At 47.4% G+C, this 27,064-nt stretch overlaps 1 protein-coding gene across 1 annotated transcript in view; it reads left to right on the top strand.

Annotated features, from left to right (window-relative positions):
* Positions 1–27,064, top strand: part of Flt1 (fms related tyrosine kinase 1) — a 167,625-nt gene that overhangs the window by 95,697 nt on the left and 44,864 nt on the right. The window contains exons 15-16 of the mRNA XM_005344712.3: positions 15,989–16,120; positions 25,305–25,411. Coding sequence (XP_005344769.1) covers positions 15,989–16,120; positions 25,305–25,411 — 239 coding nt within the window. The remainder of the gene's footprint in view (positions 1–15,988; positions 16,121–25,304; positions 25,412–27,064) is intronic.

Here is a 27,064-nt window from a genome sequence, read left to right as displayed (position 1 = left end):
CTGAGTTTTTAAACCCCAGACCCCATGTGGTGGAAGGAGAGAACTGAGGTCCACAAGTAGCTAATTCCCACTGTAACTTCCTGGGAAGGACGTTCCGAACAGTAGTCACACTCCCACAAAGTTCCAAATGCGACCTGAGGTGCAACAGTCAGGTCCCACATCCTCCATCTCCTTGGCTTGTTCAACAGCACACAGAGGTAACATCAAACACACCGACTCTACGGAGCTGTTTCCATTACAAACCTGTGAATACGGACCATTGGTAATCACAGTAGCCAGCCCTGACTTGCCAGGGCTCCATGGAGTGGAAAGCCCCTTCACATGTTAACCCAGAGAGGCTAGACTATGTCTGAAAACCTGAGCATACAACCCAAGTGTCTTTCACAAAAAGCCTAGCCACTCAAAAGGGCTCAGAGTATTGTAGGGGTGTTGGATCCTTAACAGGATCCGGTCTACTATCGTTATTACTCATGAACTGATAACTCTTCAACATTCCAAAGAAAATAGGAGAGAGGAAGCTGGGCACGCATGTGAGCACATGCCCCGGTGACCATCAAATGCCTGTTGAAAGAGCTGAGGGAACGTCTGCCCCCTCTTCATTTCCTCCCTTTCAGTGAGACCCAGGCATTCCTGCAGAGGAAAGCAAAGGCAAGAAAGCTGGGTAGTAACTTCTTGGGCCAAAGGGCAGCAGGCAGGAACAAAAGGAAATCTGGAGTGTGCGGCATGCACACCGGCGTGAGGGCCACCTCTGCCACAGCAATGGAACAAGAGGAAAAAGACCCGAGCAATCCACATCACTGACTCCTGCAGTGGCAGGCTCTCCCGCCTCCTCGCTTGATCCGTGGGCATCACCGCTCACTGACCACCTCTCCCCTGGGGCTCGCCTATCACACCCTGCCTGCCTCACATACTCCCTGGGCTGCTTCGGTTTCCACCTGGCAAACTCACTGTCCTCCTAGCATCCTTGTCACCAGAGTGTTTTTCTTCTGTCTTACGGCTAGGAGACAGCCGTTCTTCACTGGTTCCATTTACACTCATTCTCGGCCTCACTTCTCTGGCTTCCGGCGTTCTTCAAACCTTCCCGCAGTAATTGAGAACTATTGATCATTCGGTCAGACAGCAAGAACCATGTTAAGCTCATAACTGTTACCTGAGGTGGGAGCTAGTGTGAGCTGGTGCACGGGTAGACTGTGCTTCACAAACACCACTGCCATGGGCACTTTGCTCGTGTTCATTTGTCTGGCTGGTTCCTTGTGGCAGTTCGGAGAGGCTCACTAAACCACTCTGCCGATTTTATAGGTTCAAACAGGAAGAAGTAGGGAGGGGGGAGAAACGACTGGCTCGGGTCATGGCATCTGAGCAAGCTAGACTTGTCTCTGACATAGGCAGCTAGCACGGCAGTGTGTCTTATCTCTCGCAAGGCAATAGACAGCCCGGTTCTAAACAGCCAGGTTGACATCCAAAACCATCTAACAGCAATGAAGACCTTTGTATTCCTCTTACATGTAAAAGCTTTCACAGACTTGCATTTAAAACATGGTTAGAAATCACTTTAAAGTGTATTAAAAAAGATAAGGCATTTTTAAAAGCTGGGCATGCCATCTATGAAGAGAGAAGTTGTCTTGAAACCAAATCTAGTTATCTTTAAGGGGTTTTCTGTATTCATTTGTTTTTCATTTTGTTTTATTGAGACAGGGTCTCACCGTGCAGCTCATAGTAGACCGGGAACTTGCCATATAGACCCGGCTGGCCTTGAGCTAACATGGGCAGGTAGCTGCCTTTGCCTTCCCTGTGCTGTCATTAAAGGCAAGCCCCATCATGCCCAGCTAATTTCAAGTTTTCAAGAGGTGGAAATTAAAGCCGTATCAGTTCACACCTCACTCGTTTATTTAAGAAGCTGCTCCTTTCTATCTAGCACAGTTGCTAGGCTGTGCAGACATGACATGGATCTGTCTTCCCCCTGCCCCTCAGAACTAATGACCAAACTCGGGAGCTTGTGCTCGGTAGGCAAGAACACACCACTGAGCTAAATCCTTAACCTCTGACTTCTGGATAGTAAAATTAAATTAAATCAAGATTAAATACATAAATCTACTCCAAATTTTAAAATATAACCAAAAGGTCAAGTAATCAACCTGTGTAGTGTCCTGATGGGATGCAGCTTTTTCAAGCCGTCCCCGTCCTTGTCCTGCTTGCTCACTGTCCACGTCAGCTGGCCTCAAGGTGGCGTAAGATAAGTTAGTAAAATGAGGCCAGACGAAAGAGCCATGACTTCATCACAGGGCTCAGATCTGTGTAACAGGGGAGCTGAGAAAGGGTTGGCTAACCTGGCTAAACAAATTGCTGCAGAGTCCGGTGCTAGGGCACATGGGGGCGGCTGCGGTGGCAAGGAGACCACGCGCACGGAAAAGCAGAAGGGTATGCCTTGACAGTGTTCACCATGAAGACGTGTCTAACATTTGAGGCAACAGATATGTTTAACTTGATTTCAAAAATCACACAATTCCCACCTATATCAAAACTCGCACATTCCCGTTAGCACCTCCACATTTTATGTCTTATATCTTGGTTAAAAGTAGATTTAATTTTTAAAATCTTGACTACATTAAAAACTGAGAGAAAATCCACTTTCTGCATGAACTTCGGTGCTTTAGGACTCTGTAGGCAATAGGCTCCAATGGCTAAGTGTCGGTTAACTAGAAAGAAGAGATGAGGGGAACCTTGAAAGAGGTGCGGACAGGGCTGCATGTCTGAACCAGAGCTCAGCAGAGAGCCGCTGGAAGAACCAGGACGGGGTGGCAGTGCTGGCAGACATGGAAGATGCATTTCCTCTGAAGGGCTGAGGGGACGCAAAGCCAGGTTTAAAGCCTGTGTAACACAGAGACTCTGCCATAGAGGAAAGACCAGGCCCTAGAGCTCCATCAACACTGAACGTTCCTGAGAGACAGATTGGATTACTTGTGACAGCGGGCGCAGGGAGCACGCCTTGGTCCCCAGAGTTAGACAGACAGCCCGGTTCCTGCAGAATAGTTCGCTTCTGTTGGGCCCTTACACAGTGTGACAATCTGCAGCCACATTGAAACAGTGTTGCGGAGTCACTTTGAAGAAACCTGCTCTGAGTGTCTTTCTCCCTCCCCAGGCCACCTGCCCCAGGGCCTGGCGACTCACATTTAACACATTCCTTCAGCTCCATCCATTTCCTTCTCAGATGCCCCACCAGGGTCTGAAGGTGTTCCCCACAGTGATTTGGCTAAGTATGTACCCCACAGGGGGTGGAGCTGGCAAAATAGCAGCACTGTGGGAGAGAGGCTGTTTGTGAAACTGATGTGGCTATGAGCTGATCCAACTTAGAATCTCAAAAGGCCCAGAGAAAAGGGTCTCTGAGCAGCCACACACACTGAGGAGAAGCTCCTTCCTCTCCTGAAGAGCTCTCAGAGAGAAGGCAGGGCTGACCTGAGAGTCCTCAGCAAAGCCTCCTGGAGCAGTCATGAGCGAAGCACCACTGAGAGGAAATGTCCATGCAGGTCCAAGGCACTTAGAGTCCTTGCTGGTTAAAGCAGTCGGATTTTATCCAGAGCATCCTGTGTCTCCAGCGGACTGAAGCAGGAGCAGCAGAGAAGCACCAGAAGGCAGGGATTAATCTCTCTTCTTCACCTGAACCTCGGTTACACGCTGAGTGACCTGTCCTGTCACAGCTGCATCACGGTGACAAAGATCAGTACCAGTGGGCACCATGGTGACAGATCAGAATCAACTGCGGTTGTGAAGGGATTGAGTAGGTGGAGCAAAGGCCTTGGGGAGAAGCAGGGAGAGGTGAGAGAATGCTGCACGGGAGGGCAGGGAGAGTAAAGGCACCTGCTTGCTTTGCCTGCGCTCCTAGTATCAGCCTGATTTCTCCAGAAGAGGAATGGCAGCCAGATACATATAGAGTGAATTTTTATCAGTCTCAGACGATGCAATTCAGGGACAACAGATACACTCACAATGTTGTAGTCATGCTGTCATCTTCTTCCTAAACCACGAGTGGAAACCAGAGACAGAGGAGAGAGAGAGAGAGAGAGAGAGAGAGAGAGAGAGAGAGAGAGAGAGAAAGAGAGAGAGAGAGAGAGAATAAAAGAGACCTAAGGTCGTGGGGTGCGGAGGCACACTTTCCTAGTAGCGTTGAACCCTGTCCAAAGACACCGAATGGTCACTCAGAGCGGGAGGACTCCAACCCCAGTCTACGAGATCCTTAAACTGAGGACGGTGCTCCTTTGCGGCTTTAAGTGCACCTGTGCCATTGGGTGTGGTTTTCTATTCCAGACATCCAGAATTTTCCTGGAAATCCTCCTTCTCTCAAATCCAAGCTTAAGAGAGTTTAACCAAGACCTAACTTGGCGCATACCCATAGTCATGCCCCTGGATCACCACTCTGCCCAGTTAAGGCAAACAAAGATGCTCTCAGATAATCTGCTGGGTGAACTTTGTACACTGTTTCCAGGGCTCAGCCACTCTAAAGCAGTTGAATCAAACAACTTTGGCGCCCTCCATCCCATCAAATCGTGAACTTGTTTCATTCAGCAGGGTCAGCTAATCCTTCAGCTGGCCTTCACCAAAGAGCAAACCAAACGCAGAAAATGCTGTCCGTACCAGGACTTCTTACATTTTCGCTTACACAGTCGCATGTATGTGAATGCAAGCAAGACACAGACAGACCAAGCATTTACTGAAAATAAATCATAAGGAAATCCATTTTTTTGTTTTTTGTTTTTTCAAGACAGGGTTTCTCTGTGGCTTTGGAGCCTGTCCTGGAACTCGCTCTGTAGACCAGGCTGGTCTCGAACTCACAGAGATCCGCCTGCCTCTGCCTCCCGAGTGCTGGGATTAAAGGCGTGCGCCACCACCGCCCGGCAAGGAAATCCATTTTAAAACAGGTGTTTGGTTTGCATAGTATCTTAGCATTCATTAAAGAAAAAAAATGATATAGGAAAGAATTTAGGATTTACTTGAAGAATTAAGTCTTGGCTGAACTTATAGGAAACAAGGCATCTTCAGTGTTTCTCAAAGTTGATCAATTCTTTGACTTTATAACAACCAAGCTGAGAAGATCACTTTGCATAATTTTGTAATGTAAAATGACAAAAGTATATTTAAAGCCACTTCAGAAATTTCCTTTAAGAAACTTGGGCCAGGGGCTGGAGAGATGGCTCAGAGGTTAAGAACATTGCCTGCTCTTCCAAAGGTCCTGAGTTCAATTCCCAGCAACCACATGGTGGCTCACAACCATCTGTAATGGGGTCTGGTGCCCTCTTCTGGCCTGCAGGCATACACACAGAGAGAATATTGTATACATAATAAATAAATAAATATTTAAAAAAAAAAAAGAAACTTGGGCCAGAAAAAAGAAAAGAAAAGAAAGTTGGGTCAGGCAGTGATGGTGCACGCCTTTAATCCCAGCACTCGGGAGGCAGAGGCAGGCGGATCTCTCTGAGTTCGAGGTTAGCCTGGTCTACGGAGTGATTTCCAGGGCAACCAGTACTGTTAGAGAAACTCTGCCCCAAAAAAGCAAACAAATAATTAAGTAGTTAGAAAAAATTGAACCAGCAACTCTAACGGCGATTTTAAACCCAAGCGTTCTAGTTAATATGATTCAAAGCTTGGCAGCAGGATGTTTGACCATGCTGGAAAAAAATATCTCCTTCTAGAAAACTAATGTATATTAGTGGCTTAAATTGCCATCTTATTATGATTCCACTTTTCACCCTTTTTGCTTAATTTGGTTTTTTGTTTGTTTGTTTCTTTTTTTGAGACAAAGTCTCACTGTGGAGCTCTGGCTGGCCTGGAACGCTGGGCTCAAACTCTCAAGGATCCATCTACCTCAACTTCCCAAGTGCTGAAATTAAAGGTGGCCTACACCACATCCAGCTCCACTTTTCACATTTTGTATGACATGTAGATTTGTTGTTGTTTTTTTTTTAAACATACTAAATGGAATTCAGTCTCAGTTCATTCAACTAGTATCCCCTGTACAACACTGAATCCACCACACCTTAGTACAAAGAAAAATTGCAGGCAATAAATGTAACAAGCAAAGCATATTGTATAAAGTCAGAAAATTGCGATGAAGAAAGAGGAAACAAAAGAAGTCAGGCATCAGTGTGTGCACGCCTTTAATTCCAGTGCTCAGGAAGCAAACGCAGAAGGATTTCTGTGAGTTCAAGGCCAGTCCGGTATAAGTAGTGAATTCCAGAACAGCCAGAGCTACGCAGAAAAACCCTGTCCCAGAAAATAAGCAACCAACAACTGGAGAAAAGAAAGAAAAAAGAAAAACCAAGCCAAACAATGGATTATAGTAAGTGCCTGGTAGTGGCATTATAAGGGAAGGTTGGTACCTGAGCTGAAATCGCAGGGTGTAATGTATTATTTGAGGGGATTTATAGAGATCTAGCCATGTCAATATACACCATCCTTTCTCCTTTTTAGCAGCCATGTATTGCAGTATGATATTTACTCCCATAATTTATTTTTTAAACTTTAGCCTCTATACAACACAACATTATTTCCCTGTATTAAAACAGAAACTAGAAAAACCACTGTATGTAGACAACTATGTCTTGTGGCAGAAACAAATCCAACCTTCCAGGCAGGCAAATGTGAACACATCATAAGCATTTATTGGTCAGGAGTGTCCACATGTATTTATATCATACAGATCTGTATTCAGCTCCCAACACCCATGTGGGTTGGCTCACAACTGCCTGTAACTCCAGCTCCAGGGGATCTGGTGCCCTCTAATGGCCTCCAGGGCATCTACACTCAAATGAACACACACACACACACACACACACACACACACACACAGAGAGAGAGAGAGAGAGAGAGAGAGAGAGAGAGAGAGAGAATTAAACAATAAAAAATAAATCTTAAAATAAAGATGAAGAGCAAGTTTAGCTAAATCCAATGGCATGACCTCGATGTGAGAAGTCAAGATGGTCACGTGACAAGAAAGGAGCCCCCTTTTCAGATTGGCAAGCCAGTTAAAAAAACAGGGTCATCTGTGTGGGAGGGGCAGGAAGTGCAAACACAGTGTGCATTTATTAAACAAATACATGAATCAAAAACTCTTCAGGTTTAGTGAGTTGTGTTCAAATGCTATACTCTTGCCATTGTCCAACACCTCAAGGCATTAGTGGAAAATAAATAATTTACAAAGCCCCTTGGAAATACCAAATGCTAAAATAGCTAGACACGTTTAGACACATGTAGACTTCCCGACTGGATCAGCTGATCACAGACTGATTGGACGCCTCTATCATCCACCAACTTAGCAGCTCCTTGGGGTCTTACAGTAAGTCTCACCTTCATACCCTTCTGGGCTCATAAAAGATTCCCAGGAACAGAACCTGGAGTGAAACTTCATTTGTCTCTGTGGGGCTACCAACACCTACACAGCCCCCTGAATTATTTCTATGCTCCAGAAACCTGGGCGTGTTTGAAACTTAGGACGATAAAGTCAAGCGGCATAAATGTAGATTCCGAAGAGAGCTGAGCATGCGCGTATGTGAACTACTGCATACAGAGTAGGCACTAATGGCAACCGGAAGTGAAGACTCGCTAAGACCGCAAAACCATCCCTCCTCTGCCCTGCACTCCATTGCCCAGGGTCTTCAAGCATTTTGTCATTCTCCGGTCGCGGGAGGCCAGCCGGCTATTTGGCACAGTGCTAGATACTGGGGACTCAGGAAAGCTAAGGCAGAGTTACTGTTCTCCATACTGGAGTGGATAAATAAGAAAGTCCTCAATCTGACTGCAGAACGATACACGACAGAGTAGGGCAGGCATGGGGTGCCAGGCAGAGCAGGGGTCTAATAGCAGTGGAAGATATCTTTCGAGACAAGGTCTCTCTGTGCAACAGCTCTGTCCTGAAACTTGCTCTGTAGACCAGGCTGGCTTTGAATTTACAGAGATCTGCCTGTCTCTGCCTTCTGAGTGCTGGGATTAAAGGTGTGAGCCACCACTGCCTAGCTCAAACTTTTCATTTTTAACGTTGACCAACATGTTCACTTTGTCCATTCACTGTAAAGGTTAGTAAAAACGTACGCTGGGTAGATCAGCCATGACCCTGCGAAGATGCTAGCCACCGGTAAATGTCAGAGTTTTGTGAACCAAGGTCCTGTCTGTCTCCCAGCTTTAGACTCTGTTGTCTCCCTGAAAGGACCCCTGGTCTTGGGTCTGGAATTTTTTTGCAGTCCATGATAAACCACACAACTGAGCAACTGCTGTTTCTTTGACTCATGGTTAATGCTTACTTATTGTTTTTAATAGAAGTGTTTTATTAGCCCTCACAGTGAATGCGCTAAGCGGACATGTTGACCAACATTAAAAAACGATAAGTTTGAGCCAGGCAATGGTGGCCTACACCTTTAAATCCCCCACTCAGGAGGCAGAGGCAGGCGGATCTCTGTGAGTTCAAGGCCAGCCTGGGCTACAGAGTGAGTTCCAGGACAGTTAGGGCTACACAGAGAAACCCTGTCTCGAAAAACAAAGCAAAACAAGTGGGGGGGGGGTAAAAAAAATGATGAGTTCGAACATAAAAATGTCAGATTTCTGGCTTTTCTTTAAAACGTAAGAAGACAGTCTTCGTATTAAATCCCCAGTGCCCACGGGTGTGAACTGGGTATAGTTCCCACTTTTAGACCGATGACAGACTGTCTAAGCTTCGTAGACACGGTTCCCTCACATTTCCCACACCGATTTTGCTGGCTTCTCTACTCTGTAGGTAACTACATCACTGCATCTTGCCCAGCTCCCTATCAGCCCAATATAAACAGATTCATATAGTATAGAGGGTTCTGGGCTGGCAAGATGGCTCAGCAGGTAAAACAGCTTGCCAGCAAGCCTGACAATCTGAGTTCGGTACCCATGTTGTGGAGGAAAGAAGCCTCAGTGTGTGAGGCGCCAGTGCCTCAGGTAAATAAGTGTGGAAAAAAATACGTAGTAGAAAAGAGAAGTAAGAGGCTAGAGAGACGGCTCAGTGGTTAAGAGCACTGGCTGCTCTCGTAGGGGACCCAGGTTCAAACCTGAGCATCCACACGGCAGCTCACAACTGCCTGTAACTCCAGTTTCAGATATGAGTGAACCCCTCAAAGAACCTAATAGCAGTTTGCATAACATAGAAAAGTATACACACCTGGATTGGAGTGCTGGCTCAGCCCTGGCTCCTCCTGCAGAGGACCTAGGCTGAATTCCCAGCATCCATACAGCCACTTACAATTGCCTGTGGCTTCAGTTCCAGGGCGTTTGATGCCCTCCTCTAGCCTCCAGCTGCATACATGTAGAGTACAGAACATGCTGCAAGGCAAAGCACACAGACATATGAAATAAAAACTACTGTATATCCGGAAATCAATGTAACTTTAAAGGCAATTTATTTGAAAAGAAAAATAAAAGCATTCAGCGATATAAAAGAAGCCCAAGAAGAAGAGGCAGGAGAAAAGAGACTCAGATTCAAAAGAAGAAAAGAAAAAAAACTCAAAATAGTTGCTCTTTCTGGGTAGGATGTTTATTATCAAGCAGAATTGTAAGTTTAATAGGTTGCCCATCAATAGCCCAGCCATGATTTTTTTTTTTTTTTTTTTGCAGAACTTAACAGTCGAGTAAAGTATACTAGAATAGTCAAGAGTTTCTTGACAAAAAGAAGGGATCTAAGACCATATAAGCCTGCAAGATGCATTATCAAGGTAGCTGGAGAGACGGCTCAGCAGTTAGGGGTGCTCTTCCAGAGGCCCTGTGTAGCACATCCCACGGGGTGACTCACAACCATCTGTAATCCCAGTTCCAGAGGATCTGATTACCTCTGTGGGCATTACATGCACGTGGTACACAGACACACGTGTCAGCAAACAATCCATACACATGAAATAAAAATAAGTCAACACAGGTCTTCTTAAAGATACGTTATGAAGCATCATGATTTAAATGCTGTACAGACATAGACAAATGGGCCCCTGAAAGAGTAGAGAGCCTAGAAACAGAAACACGACTATATAGAAACTTGCCATCTCAGAACTGGCACCAAAATTCAGCAGGAAAAGAACATTTTCCTCGATCGTTGACACTGAGCTGAGCGCGGTACAACACATCTCTAATCCCAGCACTCAGAAGGCAGAGGCAGGCTGATTTCTCTCCAGAGTAAGTTATAGGATAACAAGGGCTACATAGTGAGACCTTTTCCATGCACCCCCCCCCAAGTGACATTGTCGTGCCTATCTGTCTGTATGGTAGAGGTCCCCCAAACACTGCTTTCCAAAAGAAAACCCAAATAAGAAAAAAGCAAAACTCCAGTAAATATTTTTCTTTTATTTTCCTTTCATTCATTTATTTTTTAATTTATTTTTGGTTTGCTTCTTTGTTTTTTTCAAGAAAGGGTCTAACTATGTAGTTCTGACTGTCCTGCCTCTGTCTCTACCTCCCAAGTGCTGGGATTAAAGGCGTCCACCTGCTTTCCAGTAAATATTTTTAGAGATTTTTTTTATGAAGAAAGCATTCAAGGAGGGCGCTTGATGATATGAGTAGAAAAAGTTTTATAAGCAGGTACAAGAAATACAAACTAGGGCTGGAGAGATGGCTCAGAGGTTAAGAGCATTGCCTGCTCTTCCAAAGGTCCTGAGCTCAATTCCCAGCAACGACATAGTGGTTCACAACCATCTGTAATGAGGTCTGGTGCCCTCTCCTGGCCTGCAGGCATATACACAGACAGAATATTGTATACATAATAAATAAATATTTAAAAAAAAGAAATACAAACTATACTAAATAATATTAAACTTGGCTACCACAAAAAAAAAAAATGGGAGAAGAGTGTTTAAGGCCTGGGAAGAACCTCCACCGAGAGTAGCCCCGCCTTTCTACTTCATTGGTGGTATTCAGCTGGTACTTGAGGGATGGGAGAGGTTCAGACCACCGTGAGGAGATGTGGGCAGCAAGATGAGCTCTCACTCCGCACCCCTCAGCCAATCTCAGTCTCTGATTGTTAGTCATCCCCCCCCCCCCCGTATCTTACATTTCCCCAAAGCCTCTCCAATCCTGCTGCTCCAACTGTCTTGCTTGCTCCTTCCTCTCCTGCTTCCGTGCTGCTGGGGATGGAACTCATAACCTTGGGCATGCTGGGTAAGTGCTCCACCACTGGGCTACACCTCCAAACTTGCACCCCTCAAACCTTCTGCCAGTTCTTCACCCATATCTATTCTTCCTGGTTTTGGAATGCTTACAACGCAAAGACAGTGTTACCCTCATTTTACAGAGAAAAAAACAATGGTCAAAGGGGCTTATGAACTTAGCCAGAGTCACAGGGGAGAATTCTGTGAAGAACGTGGGATTCCTCTTATCTGGGCTTAAAATACTGGTATCACCTTGGATTCATCTCTTTCTATTGCTTTAGCCAATAAAGCACCAGTTCCTGCAGGTTTTTCCTTCCCAGTATGCACTTCCATTTTTTCCTCCCTCTTCTCTTCCCCTCCTCCCATCCAGGCATGTGGAGTGGGGGGGGGGGTGACCCGGGTGAGGGGATGGAGGTGGGTGTAGGCCTTACCACCCCTTGCCTGAATTTCAAGTAGGAAACCGGCACTGCCCCATGCTGCTCTTTCCTCATTCCAGCCTGTCCTGCCTTCTGCTAGACTAAACTCCCCCGAATGCCACTTCCATGATGTCATTTCCACAGTCAAATATCCGCAGGCCTCCCTCCTCCCCTCCGAGCCAGGGTTAGAACCACTCTTGACTTCAGAACCCCCCCCCCCAATTTGCCAGTCACCCAGAACAGATATTTGGGAAAGAGACGAAGCACACACCCACGGAGGAAAGTTCAGAGAGCACACATGGAGCATCATTTCGTCACCCACCGCAGCAGCGGAATGGTTTGGTTTTTGTTTGGTTTACATGACACTGCTCAATAGTGGTACAGAAAGATAAAATGGTCCATCGCTCCCTTCTATGATGCTGTCCGGTTGACCTAGTTAGCCTCTCAGTTACTGAGATAATACACTGACCAAAACCAACCCCGGGGAGGAAAGAATTTATTTGGCTGGCAGGTCACAATCTATCACTGAGAGAAGCCAAGGCAGGAACCGGAGGCAGGAACTGAAGCAGAAACTGTGGAGGAGTTCTGCTTACTGGCTTGTTCAGCCTGCTTTCCTATACAACACAAGGTCATGTTAATCATTAATCAAGAAAATGACAATGACTTTGCCAATTGGCATGCCCACACAAATGGGGAACATCTCATGGGGGCCCCATCCCTAGATGAAGAGCTAAAGAGAGAAACCTAATTGGTTACCCAACACCAAACGGTTAGCCTTGAAAACATATATATGTATATATAAGTGTGTGTGTGTCCATATATGTGTGTATATATGACCATGTACATACATGGACAGATTCGGCAGGTTGTATTCACATATCCATCCACTTACATATGTAATTATATATTCTGTATATGTGTGACAATAATCAAAAAAGATGTGAAGTTGAGGTGGAGTGAAGTGCAGTTGGGAGACATGGAAAGGGTTGTAATTCCAGCAGTCGAGGGGTGTAGGTAGAAAGATCATGAGTTCAAGGTCAGCCTTGGCTGGGTAGCAAGGGCCTGTCTCCAGAAAGAAGGAAGGAAGGAAGGAAATAAGAAACCGACAGTCCTGCCCTGCTCCTTCCCATCCTTCCCAGGCCACCTGAGCTGTTGGACTCTAATCCGGGCACTGTACCCCCCACACCCTGCTCTCTCCAAGATTATTTCTGTCAGCACATAAAAATGATGTAAAGTTTTGCATCTTGAGAAAGAATTTCTGGGCTGGAGAGAAGGCTCCGCAGTTAATATCAGGAACTGCTCTTCCAGAAGAGCCCAGTTTGATTCCCAGGACTCACACCAGTCAGCTCTGAAACACCTGGGACTCTCGGTACGAAGGATCTGATGCCTCCGGCCCCCCTGGGCATCTGCACTCCTACACATCCCCCCTCCCCTCATTCTTCAAAACAGAAAAATAAATCTTTTTTTTTTAAGTTCCTTTCTCGGACTGTAGAGATGGCTATTGGTTAAGTACACTGGCAAGAGCCCAGATTAGATTTGCAGCACCCATTTGGCAGCTCCTAACCATCTCTAACTGCAGCTCCAGGGAATTCTACCCCTGCTCCTGGCCTCTGTGGGCACTGCACATGTGTGGTGCACACACATATGCACAGGCAACACACACACGTAGACTAGAAGAAAATCAAATCCTAAAGCATTTTCTTCTCCAGCCACGCTGCTGTGCAGACACTCGCTAAAAAGGAAGCTCCTCGCTGTCTCCACTCGGTCACCCCCCCCCCCACGTCTCTTTCTGTGACCTTGGTCAGGCTTTCTTCTACACTTCATTAAAGTGGGTGGTTAGCTTCCTTCCTGAGACTCTCTGAGCACAGCTCAGCGCTGCCTGTGAGAAAATGTCTTTTGTCGGTTCCAGAAGTCTCCTGGTTTTCTGATCCCCTCCTGGGCTCCTCCCTGCCCCCACCTGGGTCACTTCCCTCCCCTGCTCTGAAGTCTCCAGTTCTCAGGGCTGTAGACTTCACTCCTCCCTCTGGTCTGGCTGAGCCCACGATATTTGTCTGCAGCCTTTTTGGACTCAACTGCTTTCTCAGTGCTGAGCCCACAGGGTTTCAAGTCCTGACCCCCCCCCCCCCGTGCTCCAGATGAATCCTCCCTTCGGGTGTGCAGTAACCATCTTGACCTTACAGTGTATGGAAACAGCCAGAATTCTTGACCGCATCCCCTGTTCACTCCCCTACACCCCCCAGTTGTCTACACCACTGGCTTAGAAGCCAGCTTTTCATTGCCCTTCCTCACACAGAACACCCCAGTCCATAAGCAAGTGGATTGGTTCTTCAGAAACAAACAAACAAACCAAAGTGGGTCTCTCCTGTGGCCTCAACACTCCAGTAGGAACCTTTCAGTAGGAGACTCTTTCCACCAGCCATCCACTTTCCATGTCTGCCTCTGCCCATGCCATGGGATGACTGATGTCTTCTGTTTCATTTTTTTTCTTGTGATGCCGGGGAGCCTGGACATTGTTCTTGTAAGGAAAACACGCCAGCACTGTGCTACATCCCCAGTCCATCCTGCAGTGGGTGGTTTTGGCCGAGGGTGGTTTTGTTGATTTGCTCGCTTGTGTTTCTGAAATAGGATCACGTGGCACAGGATGGCCTTAAGTTCACTGTGTAGCTGAGGCTAACCCTTCAGGTCCTAATCTTCCTATCTCTCCCCATCACGTGTGAGGGTTACAGGAGTGTACTACCACACTCAGCTCTCCAGCAGATTGAGTTGTTATTATTTTAGATGGATGTAAGTGTATTTTATATGTTATGAGTGTATCTAGGAGAGGCCTTGGGATCTCTTGGAACTGGAGTTACAGGCAGTTGTGAGCTGTCTGATGTTGGTTGGTATTGAGAATTGTACCCAGGTCCTCCGGAAAGGCAGCATGTGCTCTTAACTGCTGGGCCCTCTCTCCGGCTCTCTCTAGTGGCTTTTGAGCAGTGGAGAACACAACAAAGCCTTAATCCTTATGATGCCTAGGGACAGGGGAGCCAGGGTCTGGGTCCCCGCCATTTCTCTTCTGCTTGCTTACTGCGCACTGGCCACAGAGGTCTTCTTCCTCCTCTTCTTCTTTTTCAGACGTATTTATTTGATGTTTCTGAGTGTACCACATGCATGCCTGGTGCCCACAGAGGTCAGAGGGCATTGGCTCCCCTGGACCTGGAGTTAGTGATAATCATGAGTCACCATGTGGGTGCTAGGACCCGAATCTTCTTCTGTGAAAACAACAATTTTTCTGCTTGGCCCCGCTCAGAAGCCACCTCTGAAAAGAGCTGTCCCTGTTTGCCCTGTCTGCAACAGCCTCCTCTGACCCTCCTTCCTCTTGCTCCCTTCAAAGACTTTGCTGTAAACTAGACTGGGAAGCTTCTGGAAGCAAAGGTGTGTGACTTGTGTGCCTCCTATGGTCTCACCAGTATCTAAAGCTGTCTGGTGCATAAAAAGGGGCTTTCATAGGAATGAACAAATTACTTCTTCAAAAGTCTAGTTTCGAAAAGATTAAAGGGGCAGGGGAACGCTCAGGGACCGAGTGCTGGTGTCAGTCCCTGGGTTTAATTGGGAGGGAAGACAGAAGGAAGACTAATAAAATAGCCTAGGAGTAAGGGAGTTGCCTGACAGTCCTTCAGGCTGCCACTCAAGGGCCACCTCCTCCCCATGCAGCCTTCCTGAGGTACTAACTTGCGTTCTTGTTGGCTGTCTGTTTGCCAGACTCGGACTGATGGAAGATTCATACCAAGTAAATACTCGGTGACAGTACTTGGTGTAGATGCCTGTGTCTCAGAGCCTTTCAGGGGAGTCTGGAAACTCCCCCTGGTAATGGAGAACTTCCATTACCCCGGCCTGTGGAGTACTGAATACGAAGTACTTACATCTACCAAGCACTCACTACCACAATGTGTATATATTGAGTGGGAATGGCTTTCATTTTATATCAATACTGGGGGGAATAAAACACAGACAGAGTAAATAAGTTGTCTAGAGGGCTAAAGTGTGGATTTAAACACAGCTAGCCCAAGCTCTTTACTCCCATGTTATAGCACATGACAAGCCACATGGCAAAGGACCCTATTCCATGAATATGCTGTGGATTACGCTGCTTCTTCTTGGTCATATCGCCTAATACTGGGGAGTTTCTGTTTTCTCAGTGCCAGGGGGACAGGACAGCCCTTTCTGAGTGTTTGGAAGCATCAAGCTGTGGCCAGGGTACTGCAGAGCGCTTGGCTCAGGACAGGGCAGGCATGGGGCAGATGCTGGTTAGCGAGAGAGTGAATGACCTGCTCCGGAGTTAAGCAGAGCACAGAACGTCTTCTGGGAGCCTAGGATAGGAAGGAGCTGGGCTTCCTGCAGCTGTTTCTTTGTCCTCCGGAGCCACTAATCTAAACATCTCTCTCTCTCCCCCAGGAATTATTTTAGGACCGGGAAACAGCACGCTGTTTATTGAAAGAGTCACAGAAGAGGATGAAGGTGTCTATAGGTGCAGGGCCACCAACCAGAAGGGTTCCGTGGAAAGCTCAGCCTACCTCACCGTGCAAGGTAAACAGTGGCAGTCTGGACACCTGCTTCCCTGCAGGCTTAACTTCCCACCTCCTGGTCTCCTCTGGCAGCCCAGCGGCTCCTTTCCCTACCCCTTTCTCTGTCCTGGACACTACTGACACTCAGGCTCTGTCTGGAAGCAGAAGGTGGCTGTCCTCGGGAGCCCAGCATTCTCAGCAAGGGAAGTACTTCCAGGAAGAAGGGAGCCTGGCTGACACTGTGGGATGATGTGACTCACAATGCCCCTAGGGGTCCACATCTGTGAGAAATCAGGCCAGGAAGAAAGGAAACGGGGGGGGGGGGGGGGGGGGGGGGGGCTCCCATAAATTTTTTTTTTTTCCCCCCACCCCCTTTTCTGTGTCCTAGAAATTAAACATGAGTTACTTTTTTCTTAGCTGGTTTTTAACATGAAGAGACACAAAATAGTCTCAGAAGCAACACATAGAGAATAGCTCACACCTCAGAGACTGCCCTATGCGCTTCCTGGATCCCAGGAGTCTGTTGCAGAGCACAGCACACAGTAGCTGGGTCCTACCCTGCCTGCAGTCATGTGGTTTCCATTTGGAAAACAGTTTCAACCCGGGCTTCAGTTTTCCCATGCTAAGCACCGTGCCAACCCTAGAATTTTCAACCTCAGAGCATTGGGCATGGGCGCCTCTTAGATACCAACATCAATGAATGAGTGGCATGTTGAGATCCAATGTGGAAAGATGGAATGTGTTCAGTAGCCATTCCACAGTACACAACAGTGTACGTGAGAGCGTGTGGCTGCTTCTCGGGAGAAGCCAGGCTGAAGCTAGCCTACCACAAATCCATGGGTGGCAGAAAGAGGGCAGTGGTCCCCAAACAGCCTGAGGGAATGGTCTTCTGCCTTCCAGATCCTCCTTGTTTTAAGTGAGCCTTCCAGTTCTGCCACACATCAAGAGGGACTGAGCAAGCATCTCGCTTGCACAGCTCCTTTCTCCTCCATCTTTGGCGTGGGTATCAGGTGCTGCTACTGCAGCAGCTCTATCAGGCCAGGAAAACAAGAGGTGCCCTCCGCCTCACCCTAAGGTGTTATAACCGATCTGGGTGTGTGGAGCAGTTAGGAAGCTCCCAGAGGCAGGATGCGATAACTTGGCTCTCACAGCTAGGCAGTGACAGCCCTGGTGAAGAAAGTTCATTTTCTCCAGAGACTCACCTCAGCCCACCACAGGGCTGCTTTGCCTTGCTGAGCACCTGTTCCCAGGTTCTCTAGTGGGCAATATGGCTTGCAGTGGCTACAGAGCTGGCGCTTTGAGAGAAACCCTGACGTGAAGTAAGAGCGTGCACGCCAGCTGTAAATCTTCCCGGGATAGCCTGGGCTTCTGGGGACCCACGTCACATGGCCTTGTGCTTTATGACATCTGTGACCCAGCACTTGCCTGCGCCAGCTCTCCAAAGCCTCTCACATAGAGGGTGAAGTTTCGGGGTGTAGGTGTCGGCTCTGTAGAAGGCGAGAATGTGAAACAGAGGCAGTTGGCAGGTTGACAGTACACAGAACTCAGAGAAGCCTGCACGTATGAGAAGGTCCGTTTTCTTGAAGTATACTGAGCTGCCTGAATTCACGTGGCCACGTAACACTGTTCAGAGCAGTTGACCACAGTTATCTGCAGATCATCTGATCACTGAGCTTGGATTCTCGCCCTTGAATGCATGACTCACGTCCCTGAGGGGCACTGAAGCATCCCCAAGCTGCGACGTGGTTTCCTGGTATACTCCTATCTTGTCCCGTTGAGTTTAGGAAATCTAGGCACATGGGTTGTGTCTGTGGCTATGTTTAACAGATTTTAAAGAGGTTCAGGAATCAGTCAGGAAGGAAGCGGTCTGCTCGTTTTATTTCCTTTGAAAGAGGAGTCTTAATACTCAGAGATAAAACAATGTGTTATTTTTGTATCTGAAAAGGATAAATGAACTGTGGAGTCAAAGTGGCTTCTTTAAATAATCCCGGGTTTTGTTTGGTTTGGACTAGACCTTGAGCACAAGTGGCGCAACCACAGTCAAGGTGTTAGCAATCGAGATCATTTCTGAAATGAACATGTTTGGCCCGTTTGTAACCAGAGACTTAACCTAAGCTCTAACCCTTCTCAAGGAGGCCCATGGCGATGTTCCATGCAAGAACTTTTCTTACAAAAAAAAAAGTTTCTTAGGCATTACTGTACTCTAAGATGTTACTGTGCATAGGACAAAGCCCCTCAGAGAATGAATACCATTAGAAGCATCTGTTAAAGATGACCGGTGGCTTGCGAGAAGACGCAAAGGGGCTGCAGCCTAAGCGCCAGACGTGGCGTCACAGTTTGCAAGCATGGGTCACAGCAACCGCACACTCACATCTGCTTGAGACAGAACCCACACCGTAGGAAGCAAGGACCGCATCCCCTAATTAGATCCCGAGGTATAAGAATAAAAATAGCTCAAGAAAACAGAAAAACAAAACAAAACATGTGTCTCTGTGTTCTGCACCATGGTCCGTGCTCCATTCCCGGCTCCTCTGACGTGCAGCCTGTCCCCACCCATCTTCCTGAATTCCAAACTAACTTGGGCCTTCATGTTTCTCATCTCATAGATGCTGGGAATTTTCAGGAGTGTCACAACTAACAAACCATACTCAAATAGATGAATGACCTGTTCCTAATTGTACACAGGAGGCTAAGGGCCCTAAATATACACACTTTTTTTTTTCTTTTAAACTTTCATCTCCAAACTATAGAATAAACCTCACCGTAGCAGAGATTTCTAAAAATGGTACCAGATTTCAGTTAGGGTGAGTTAAGACCTTTGTAGATAGTTCTTAGAGCAAAATAATTAGACCTCAAACATTCCCATCTCATTTCTTCTCATGGAAACCGGGCAGACATGAGCAGTATATCCCAGACATCATTAACCTGGTGTTGGGCGCTGGAAAGGCCTGGGCCTGTCAATCATATCTTGTCTTATCAAGCATGTGGTACACTGTGTTAAGCGTGCCTACACTAGTCTGCTTAATTCTTTTTTTATTATTATATACATAGGTGTTTTGTCTACACATGTGACTATGCATTGTACGCATGCAATGCTTGCAGAGGCCAGAAGAGGGCATCAGAGACCCTGGAACTGAAGTTGCAGATGGTTGTGAGCCAACAAGTAGGCGCTGGGAATCCCACCCAGGTCCTCTAGAAGAGCTGCCAGAGTTCTTAGCCACTGAGCTCCCTCTCCATCTCCAACCCCACTCCCTACTTACATTTTGCAGCAATCCTGTGAGAAGGTTGTGTTGTTGAAAATAAGAGCCTAGTAAGGCCCATGGGAGGCCAAATAATATCACAGGGCCAGTAGGCTCGGAAGCAGAGCTGAGAATCGGAAATGCTTGCATCTTTGTCCTCTGCCATGTCTCCTGTCACATGGCAGGTGGGAGTCACCTCAGCCGTGGGGAGTTTCAGGAGCTGAGTCACTTCGGGAGAAATTCCCTCCCTTCCTAGCATCTCGGATTCTGCAGCACCAGGAGGGGGTGTGAACAGTGGCTAGGTAGCCTTTCCCAGGCTGTTCCAGGATGAGGAGGATGTGTCATGGTAAAATCTGAAGGATTAGTTATTATTAGTGTTGGTTAATGTGGTTCTCTACTCCAGCCAAGCTTTCAGTACTACATATTTTTCCCGAGTTTACCGTGAGTCACCCAGATGGTGTCCCAAACCACAGATTCCTGTTTGGCTTAAGGACTAGCTTTGTTGTGATAAAAATGTGTAACAGAGAAAAATGTTACCAATTGCAGTTTCAATTGTTTGCTTTTTCATTCCTCTCAAAAAGGTGCTCGCAATTGAATCCAAATACAGTAGATCAACATATCACAGTCCAGAAGAGAAGGTCCAAATTGGTCTTTACAGATTCTTAAAAAGCACCAGAAAGGTGTTGGGGAAATAGCTCAGCAGTTAAGAGCACTGACTGCTCTTGCAGAGAACCAGGTTCAGTTCCTACATGACAGCTCAAGACCATCTGTAACTCCAGGTCCAGGGGATCCAACACCCTCACACACAGACATACATGCAGGCAAACACCAATGCACATAAAAAAAATACATAAATAAATTCTTTAAAAAAATTTTTAAAAGGTCAAAACCTGTTACAAAGCTCTCCAGGTCGGTTGTACTATTCCAGCAGGTGACAGGGAAAGCCCATTGAGGCAGATGGTGGCAGCCGTGTTTCGCCTTTTAGAATGGGATCTAATCTGTGCTCATATGTATAAATCTTTATTGACTTTCTCTGGGCCTGAGGTAGAAACACAAAAGGAACATATCTCTGCAACATCATTTGTTACTTCATATTAAAACAGCAGTAGCCCCTCGTTCACCCACCCACCCTGCCTGGTCAGGTATGAAAAGGTGGTTGCTCTAAAAGATACCAGACAGTTGTGTCAACATCGGGTTTGTTTTAGGCGAAAAGGCAAACTATGGTACACGGAGTGGGCCTGACTGAAGAGAGGTGAAGTAAAGCAAAACCCAGCCTAACCCACCTGTCCTGCATTTGAGGTCCAAACAGTGACGAGGAAAAATGAGACTGCATTTATCTTTATCTTACTAATTATGGTCATGTGTATTACCTACATGTACATCTGTGTAGTGTGTGTGTGTGTGTGTGTGTGTGTGTGTGTGTGTGTGTGTGTGCCTGGTGCCTGAGGAAGCCAGAAGAAAGTGTTGGATCCCCTGGAACTGGAGTCACAGACAGGTGTGAGCTGCGGTGCTGGGTACTGAACCTGGGTCCTCTGCAAGAGCAACAAGTGCTCTTAACTGCTGAGCCATCCCCTAAATCTGTATTTAAAAGTTCAGAGGGGTTGAGAGAAAGGGAAGGAGAGGAGGGAAGTTTCAAACCATGCTTAACAGCAGTTGGCACATGCACCCCTATTATCTTGTTTGTTTGTTTGTTTGTTTTTTGAGTTAGGGTTTCTCTGTGTAACAGTCCTGGCTATCTTGGAACTAGTTCTTGTTTGTAGACCAGGTTGGCCTTGAACTCACAGACAGGCCTTTGCCTTCTTGAGTGCCAGGATTAAAGGCATGCACCACCGCCATCCAGCGTTAGCTTTATTTTTTAAAAGAAACTGAGGCTCCTGTCTGCCACACAGCTGTTCACAGGCTCATACAAGGACATCGTCCCAGTTCTTGGTGGCAGTTGCTCTCATTCACCCCCTCCCCCTCCACACCGGGGCAGGGTAAGTTCTGGAACCAAAACTCCCTGGTGATTTCCCTCTTGGGAACCCACCAGTTGCCTTCTGTGAGCTGATGGCTCTGTGGCCTGTGGTGCTGGCCGGCTGTGACCATACAGAGCCACGTGCCAGGCCAGTGTGTGGATGCCTAGCTACGGTGAAAACACCTAAAGCCTGCCTGGTAACTGTCCCGCAAAGGCGAGTTGCCAGTGCCATAGCTCAGGCTGTGTGCAATGGGCTGTCCATCGCTACCAGAATGGCTCAAGACACCATCAATGCAAACCCTTGACATGATCTACTGCCACTCAGAATTCAGACTGGCTGCTGAGTGGCACCCAGAGGGATGACAGGAAGCTTGGGATGACAGCTGGCGTGCGTTTGTCTGTGGAAGTGAGTAGGAACCCGTAACAAAAGGGGCCGTTATCTTATAGTTATCTTATACGCTTGACTACATTCTCCTCGACATCCTGAGGGAAAACAGCCACGGACTATGTCCTTTTCCAGGAACTGATGGCCCCCGAGACCAGTACACACTCCTAATGATTATCGAGTCCCATCCACGTTGCTCTGGCCCTGGGCAGTTAGGCTATTCTGTGTACTGAACTGATAGCCATTCACCACCCAGTTGGATTTAGCCGGGCTAGTGTATAGAGAAAGCACCTATGGGCTTCAGCCTGCCGAGCCTGACAGTTCTTTAGGACAGAAGAGATAGGTAGAAGGAGAGAGAGCTATCAAATGAGACCACAGATGCCCCAGAGTCCTGAGATTCATTCTAAAGAGCAGGGAGCACTGGCAGCCCCTGATGAACATTCTCCTTAGCTGTCCTAATGAGTTGGCTTCTTAAATATGTGTTTACACACAAGTAGTCCCACTGACAGGAATTTTGCTTGAGTAAGGCCTGTGGAATTAGACTTTAGGGGTCAGCTTCCTGTCTCACGGAATGTGGTGGGAAAATTCTCGCAGTCAGAGAGTCGGTGACTTCACATTCCATGAGGGGAACGTGTGCAAAGCCCCTGTGAAGACAGCAACTGTGGCCATCAGCAAGTGTGGCAGTCGGGGGCCACTACAGGGTCTTCAGAAGGTGCTAGTCTTACCACAGAACTTATTTGTAGCATAAGCAAGTGTAAGTGTGTGTGTGTGTGTGCGCGTGCGTGCAGTTGAAGAAATCCATACTCACGTGAATTTTGGCTTACAGTTTTCCCACTCTGAGGATGTATAGTGAGACTGAAGGGCAAAAGAAGATATAAGACTTAAGCATTTAAAATTTTAAATTAATTTTTAAAATTGGGAACAAGGCTGGAGAGATGGCTCAGTAGTTAAGAGCACTGGCTGCTCTTACAGAGGTCCTGGTTTGGTACCCAGTACCCATATGGTGAGTCACAACCATCTGTGACTCCAGTTCAAGGGGATCCAATGCCATCTTCTGGCCTCCAGATGCTGGTAGATATAAATATGCAGGCAAAATAGGCATGACATAAAATAAAAGTAGACCAATTTTTTAAAAAAAATGTCAGTCTTAGGCAGAGAAGCCAGGGCCTTATCATGCAAAGAATATGAGCTGTTCCGCCAGCTCGCCGTCTGAATTTGATCCTGGCAGTGATGGAGGAGGACACACACCGGCACCGAGGCAGACGAGGACAGAGTGGACTCCGTGGCCTAGAAAGGCAGAGCTGGGTGGACGAGGACCGAAGATGGTTGTTTAGGGATGGCGGTGGGACAACAGAGGAGGTAATACCTTCGTGAGCAGGGACAGTCGAGCAGGCAGGACAGAGACCGCTGCCTCTCTGAAGCCATTAGCAGGTTCTCAAAGGCTCAGAAGACGTGAGGAGAGGAGAAAGTGGCAGTACCCTTACACGCGTGGTGGATTAACCAGCTGGCTTAAAACCGCAGCCCCACCAGCCGCTCATAGGCAAGGCTTAATCTCTCAGCGCCCTCAACTTCCTCACTCAAAAAATGGAGAAAATCCAGCTCACAGCGTTGGCAGGAGTCTTGGCAAGTAAGTGTAGGCCAGTCCTCAGAAGAGTCCCCAGAACAGAATGCACTCGGTCAGCTGTCACTCACAGGTTTCCAGAGCAGATTTGCTATATTTCCCTGCAGGTCACCTCACTGACTCCAGTTGCCTGCGGCATTGCTCTTAGTGAACTCATTAGCCGGAAGCTGAGAGCCCACACTGCTCCATTCCCTTCCTGCCCCTCCCATCACACCGCCATCTACACAGTCACCTCCCATAACCACTCCCATGATGCTCTTCCCCGCTTCCCCCGGCCCAGTCAAAACCTATTTAAAATACATCTTCCAGAGGGGATTGACTCTCCCAAGTTCTGACGCATTTTCAAATTTCTTTTGCTGATTGTGGCGGGCACATTGCCACAGCCCGTGTATGGCTATTGGAGGCTAGCTTTGTGGGGGTTGGTCTCTCCTTCCATCTTGTTTTGGAGGCAGGGTCAGTCTGTCTTGCTTCAGTCGCCATGCTAAATATTTCACACGAGTCGGCTTGTGAGCTTCTGGGGGAGTCTCCCCTGCTTCTCCCCCACCCCAATCTCACCCAGGAGTTCTGGGAATGGCAGGTGTGTGCTACCACGGCCGGCTTTGCACACGGAGCCCAGGAAATGAAAATCAAGTCATCAAGTCTGCATGGCTAGCACCTTTACCACCCAGGTCATATCCTCAGACCTCTGAAGTAGTTAAAAAAGATTGGTTTCTGCGCTAGGAATGAAGCCCGGATGGTAGAGCACTCACCTAGCAAGTCCGAGGCCCTGGGTTTGGTCCCCAGCACTACAGGAACTGATTATAGTGGCACACACCTATAATCTCGATTTTGAGAGGTGGAGGCAGGAAGGTCAAAGTCACCCTTGGTGATCTACATGAGTTTGAGGCCCACTTGGGATACGTGCGTGAGAGACCCTGTTTTCAAAGGATAAAAAATAAAAAAGTAAGGCCGATGACCTCGTGTTTGTTCTGAGACACTTGGTTTGGCTCACGGGATTCTTGAATATTCTTAAGCTCCTTCACTCATTTTCCTGTCTCCTCCAGTATCTACCGTTGCCGTAGAGAGTTTAGTTGAAATAAGACAAAGAACCCCGGAGTGAGGTACTGATGCTTGAAGCTATGATATTGCTGTCAGGTATCCATGGGGTGGGTGTGAGCAGAGACTGACCAGCAGATCCTCCCATCGTGCCTAAGGAGAACAAATATCACCCTAAATTCCTTTGTCAAATCAAAGGAGGTGTTTCTTCAGAATTCCCGGAGACTTGCCCCTGGACTCTTTAGGAGGGAACCCCTTTCGGCCCAGTGGGCTCTTTCCTCGCTGATCGCTAGCTGCCTGGTTTTTTTTCAGGAAGCGTCACGTGACTGCACTGGGTCTCTCTCTCTCTCTCTCTCTCTCTCTCTCTCTCCCTCTCCCTCTCCCTCTGGATCTGGGAGGGACACTGCTCAGCTTTTGTGCTCTTAACCCTGGGATCGATGTGACTGGGCAGGCGCACGGGCTTCTCTTCCCTCTCCCCGGTACTATCTGTTGCCAAGGTCAGAAGCCCAGACGCAGGCAGCAAGACTGTGGGTGGTGCAGAGTGACTGCCCCAGAAGAAGCATTAGGGCAATTGTGACTGTCCTTGGGTTTTATTTTTATTTTCAATGTCAGCTTTGAAGAATTTTTTGAGTCCCAAAGGGGACCTTTTATGTCTTTTTTTTTTTCCTTTAGAATTTCCTCTAGAGCCAATTAGGGAGATTAACAGGGTCCGGATTTAGCACTTTAATGAGCTTTTCTCTGCCTTAATTTCCCTCCATCTTTACTTTCCCCTCTGATTTTTAATGAACCATTTCTGAGAATACCATTTCCAAACTCAGCAGGATTTCTAGAAAGTACTCTGGGCGTGAGTTCATGGCGTGTCTTAGAAGATGGACTTAGAAGATGACTGGCAGATGCCCAGCTCGTGCAAGCAGAGGCACATCATTTGAGGGTCTCCTTGTATCGGCATCTTTGTGATTTCTCTCTCCCTAGGCTCCTCGGACAAGTCGAACCTGGAGCTGATCACGCTCACGTGCACCTGTGTGGCTGCCACGCTCTTCTGGCTCCTTCTAACTCTCTTCATCCGGAAGCTGAAACGGGTAAGAACACAGAAGAAAAGATCACTGAACTGTACGACTCCCCCCTTTCATGCGAGCATGTCCATCCATGTTGCCATTGTTCGCGGTCACTTAGGCAGCCATGTTGTTGAGCTATCATAGGTATAGCCAATGTCACAGGGGCCTCATCCCTAGACAAAGAACTCCGGGTGGCTAAGGAGTTCTGAGAGAGGGAGAACTAGCCTCTCTCAGGGATGAACTCCTTCACTGATTATCCACTACCAAGTCTCAGAAATCATATACACACAAGCAACACTAAACAGGCTGAGCAGGTCATATTTGCTCTGTGAGTTCAAGGCCAGTCTGGTTTATAAAGAGAGTTCCAGGACAGCCAGGGGTTACACAGAGAAACCCTGTCTCAACACCCCTCCCCCCAGAAAAAGAAAAGAAATCAAAGGGGACGTGAGATGAAGACCACCTCTGACCTGGCTCTGCCCTATTTCCCATGAGCCTATGTGGCACAGGGAGTCCCTCTGCCGGGCTCTCTGGGGACCTTGGAGAGCAATTGCTGCTGTGTGTAGTCTGGAAGGAGACTGACTGGATGCCAGCACACAGCCAAATGTCACACTGTAACTCTGCGTAGGTGTAAGGGATAGCGGACCAAACCTGGATATGGTGGTACACGCCTATAATCCCAGCACTCAGGAGGCAGAAGCAGGAGGATTGCAAGTTTGAGGCCAACCTGGACAACATAAGGAGACCCTGTTTCAAGAAAAGAAACGAAAAGAAGAGAAAAAAAAGAGAGGAAAAGAAAAGGAAAGAATTAACCAAAATGTGGACAGGATAGTGTGGACTCCAGAGGAAATAGCGTTAGAGGGAGCGGGCACAGAACAGAGCTGAGGCTGCCAAGGCAGGGCCAGCACGGGGCTGCTCCGTCCATCTGGGTGGGGCTTCGGAGGTGATACAAAGAGTCTGCCAGCTGAAGGCTTTTGTGAGGGCAGAGGAGGTGGTTAAGCAAAGTGAGGCTTTGTAAGAAGAGACTGCTGCTCCAGTTAGGGAGGAGGGAGAAGGGGTTGTGTTTTTTCTGGTCTTGAAGCCGCACCCTGAAGACCAGAGTGAGCAAGAGTTGACCCCCAAGCACTTAGGAAACAGAGTAAGCGGTTTGTAAGGAAGAGGTGGGCTAGAGGGTTGGAGTTGGGAGTTCTTTAGGACGGTGTAGCAACAGGACTCAGAAGGGCAAGGTTTCTGCCATTTTTCTAGAGATTTTCCTTTATGGTTGTCCCAGATCTAGTGGGAAACACCTTGCCCAGGGTTTTCGTTCACCCTACCAAAATGTCAAAGAGGGAGATATATTATCATTTCCATTTAAAAGAGGAAAACTGAGGTTCCCTGAGGTAATGACATGGGTCCAAACGTCACTATGGGAATTTAGTTTTGAGCAAAGACTGTCTGGCCTCAGACTGATATTCAAAATCTTAAGGCATGCACTCTTGGTAGTTGAAATGAGAGAGATGATGGTGTTAGGAAAAGTCCTAAAATGAGTCTTTCAGCCGGCACAAAGAAATCCAATCAGACCAGATCAAAACACATCAAACGCCTGGGTTTATTAGACGGCACACTCGGGTGGCTGGGAGAATGGCAAGAAAAAGACAGAGAAAACACACACACACACACACACACACACACACGCACACA

Source organism: Microtus ochrogaster, chromosome 2 (genome assembly GCF_000317375.1).
Source record: "Microtus ochrogaster isolate Prairie Vole_2 chromosome 2, MicOch1.0, whole genome shotgun sequence".
Classification (NCBI taxonomy): Eukaryota; Metazoa; Chordata; class Mammalia; order Rodentia; family Cricetidae; genus Microtus; species Microtus ochrogaster.
Note: the sequence above shows the minus strand (reverse complement) of the source record. Positions and strands in the feature narration are given on the sequence as shown.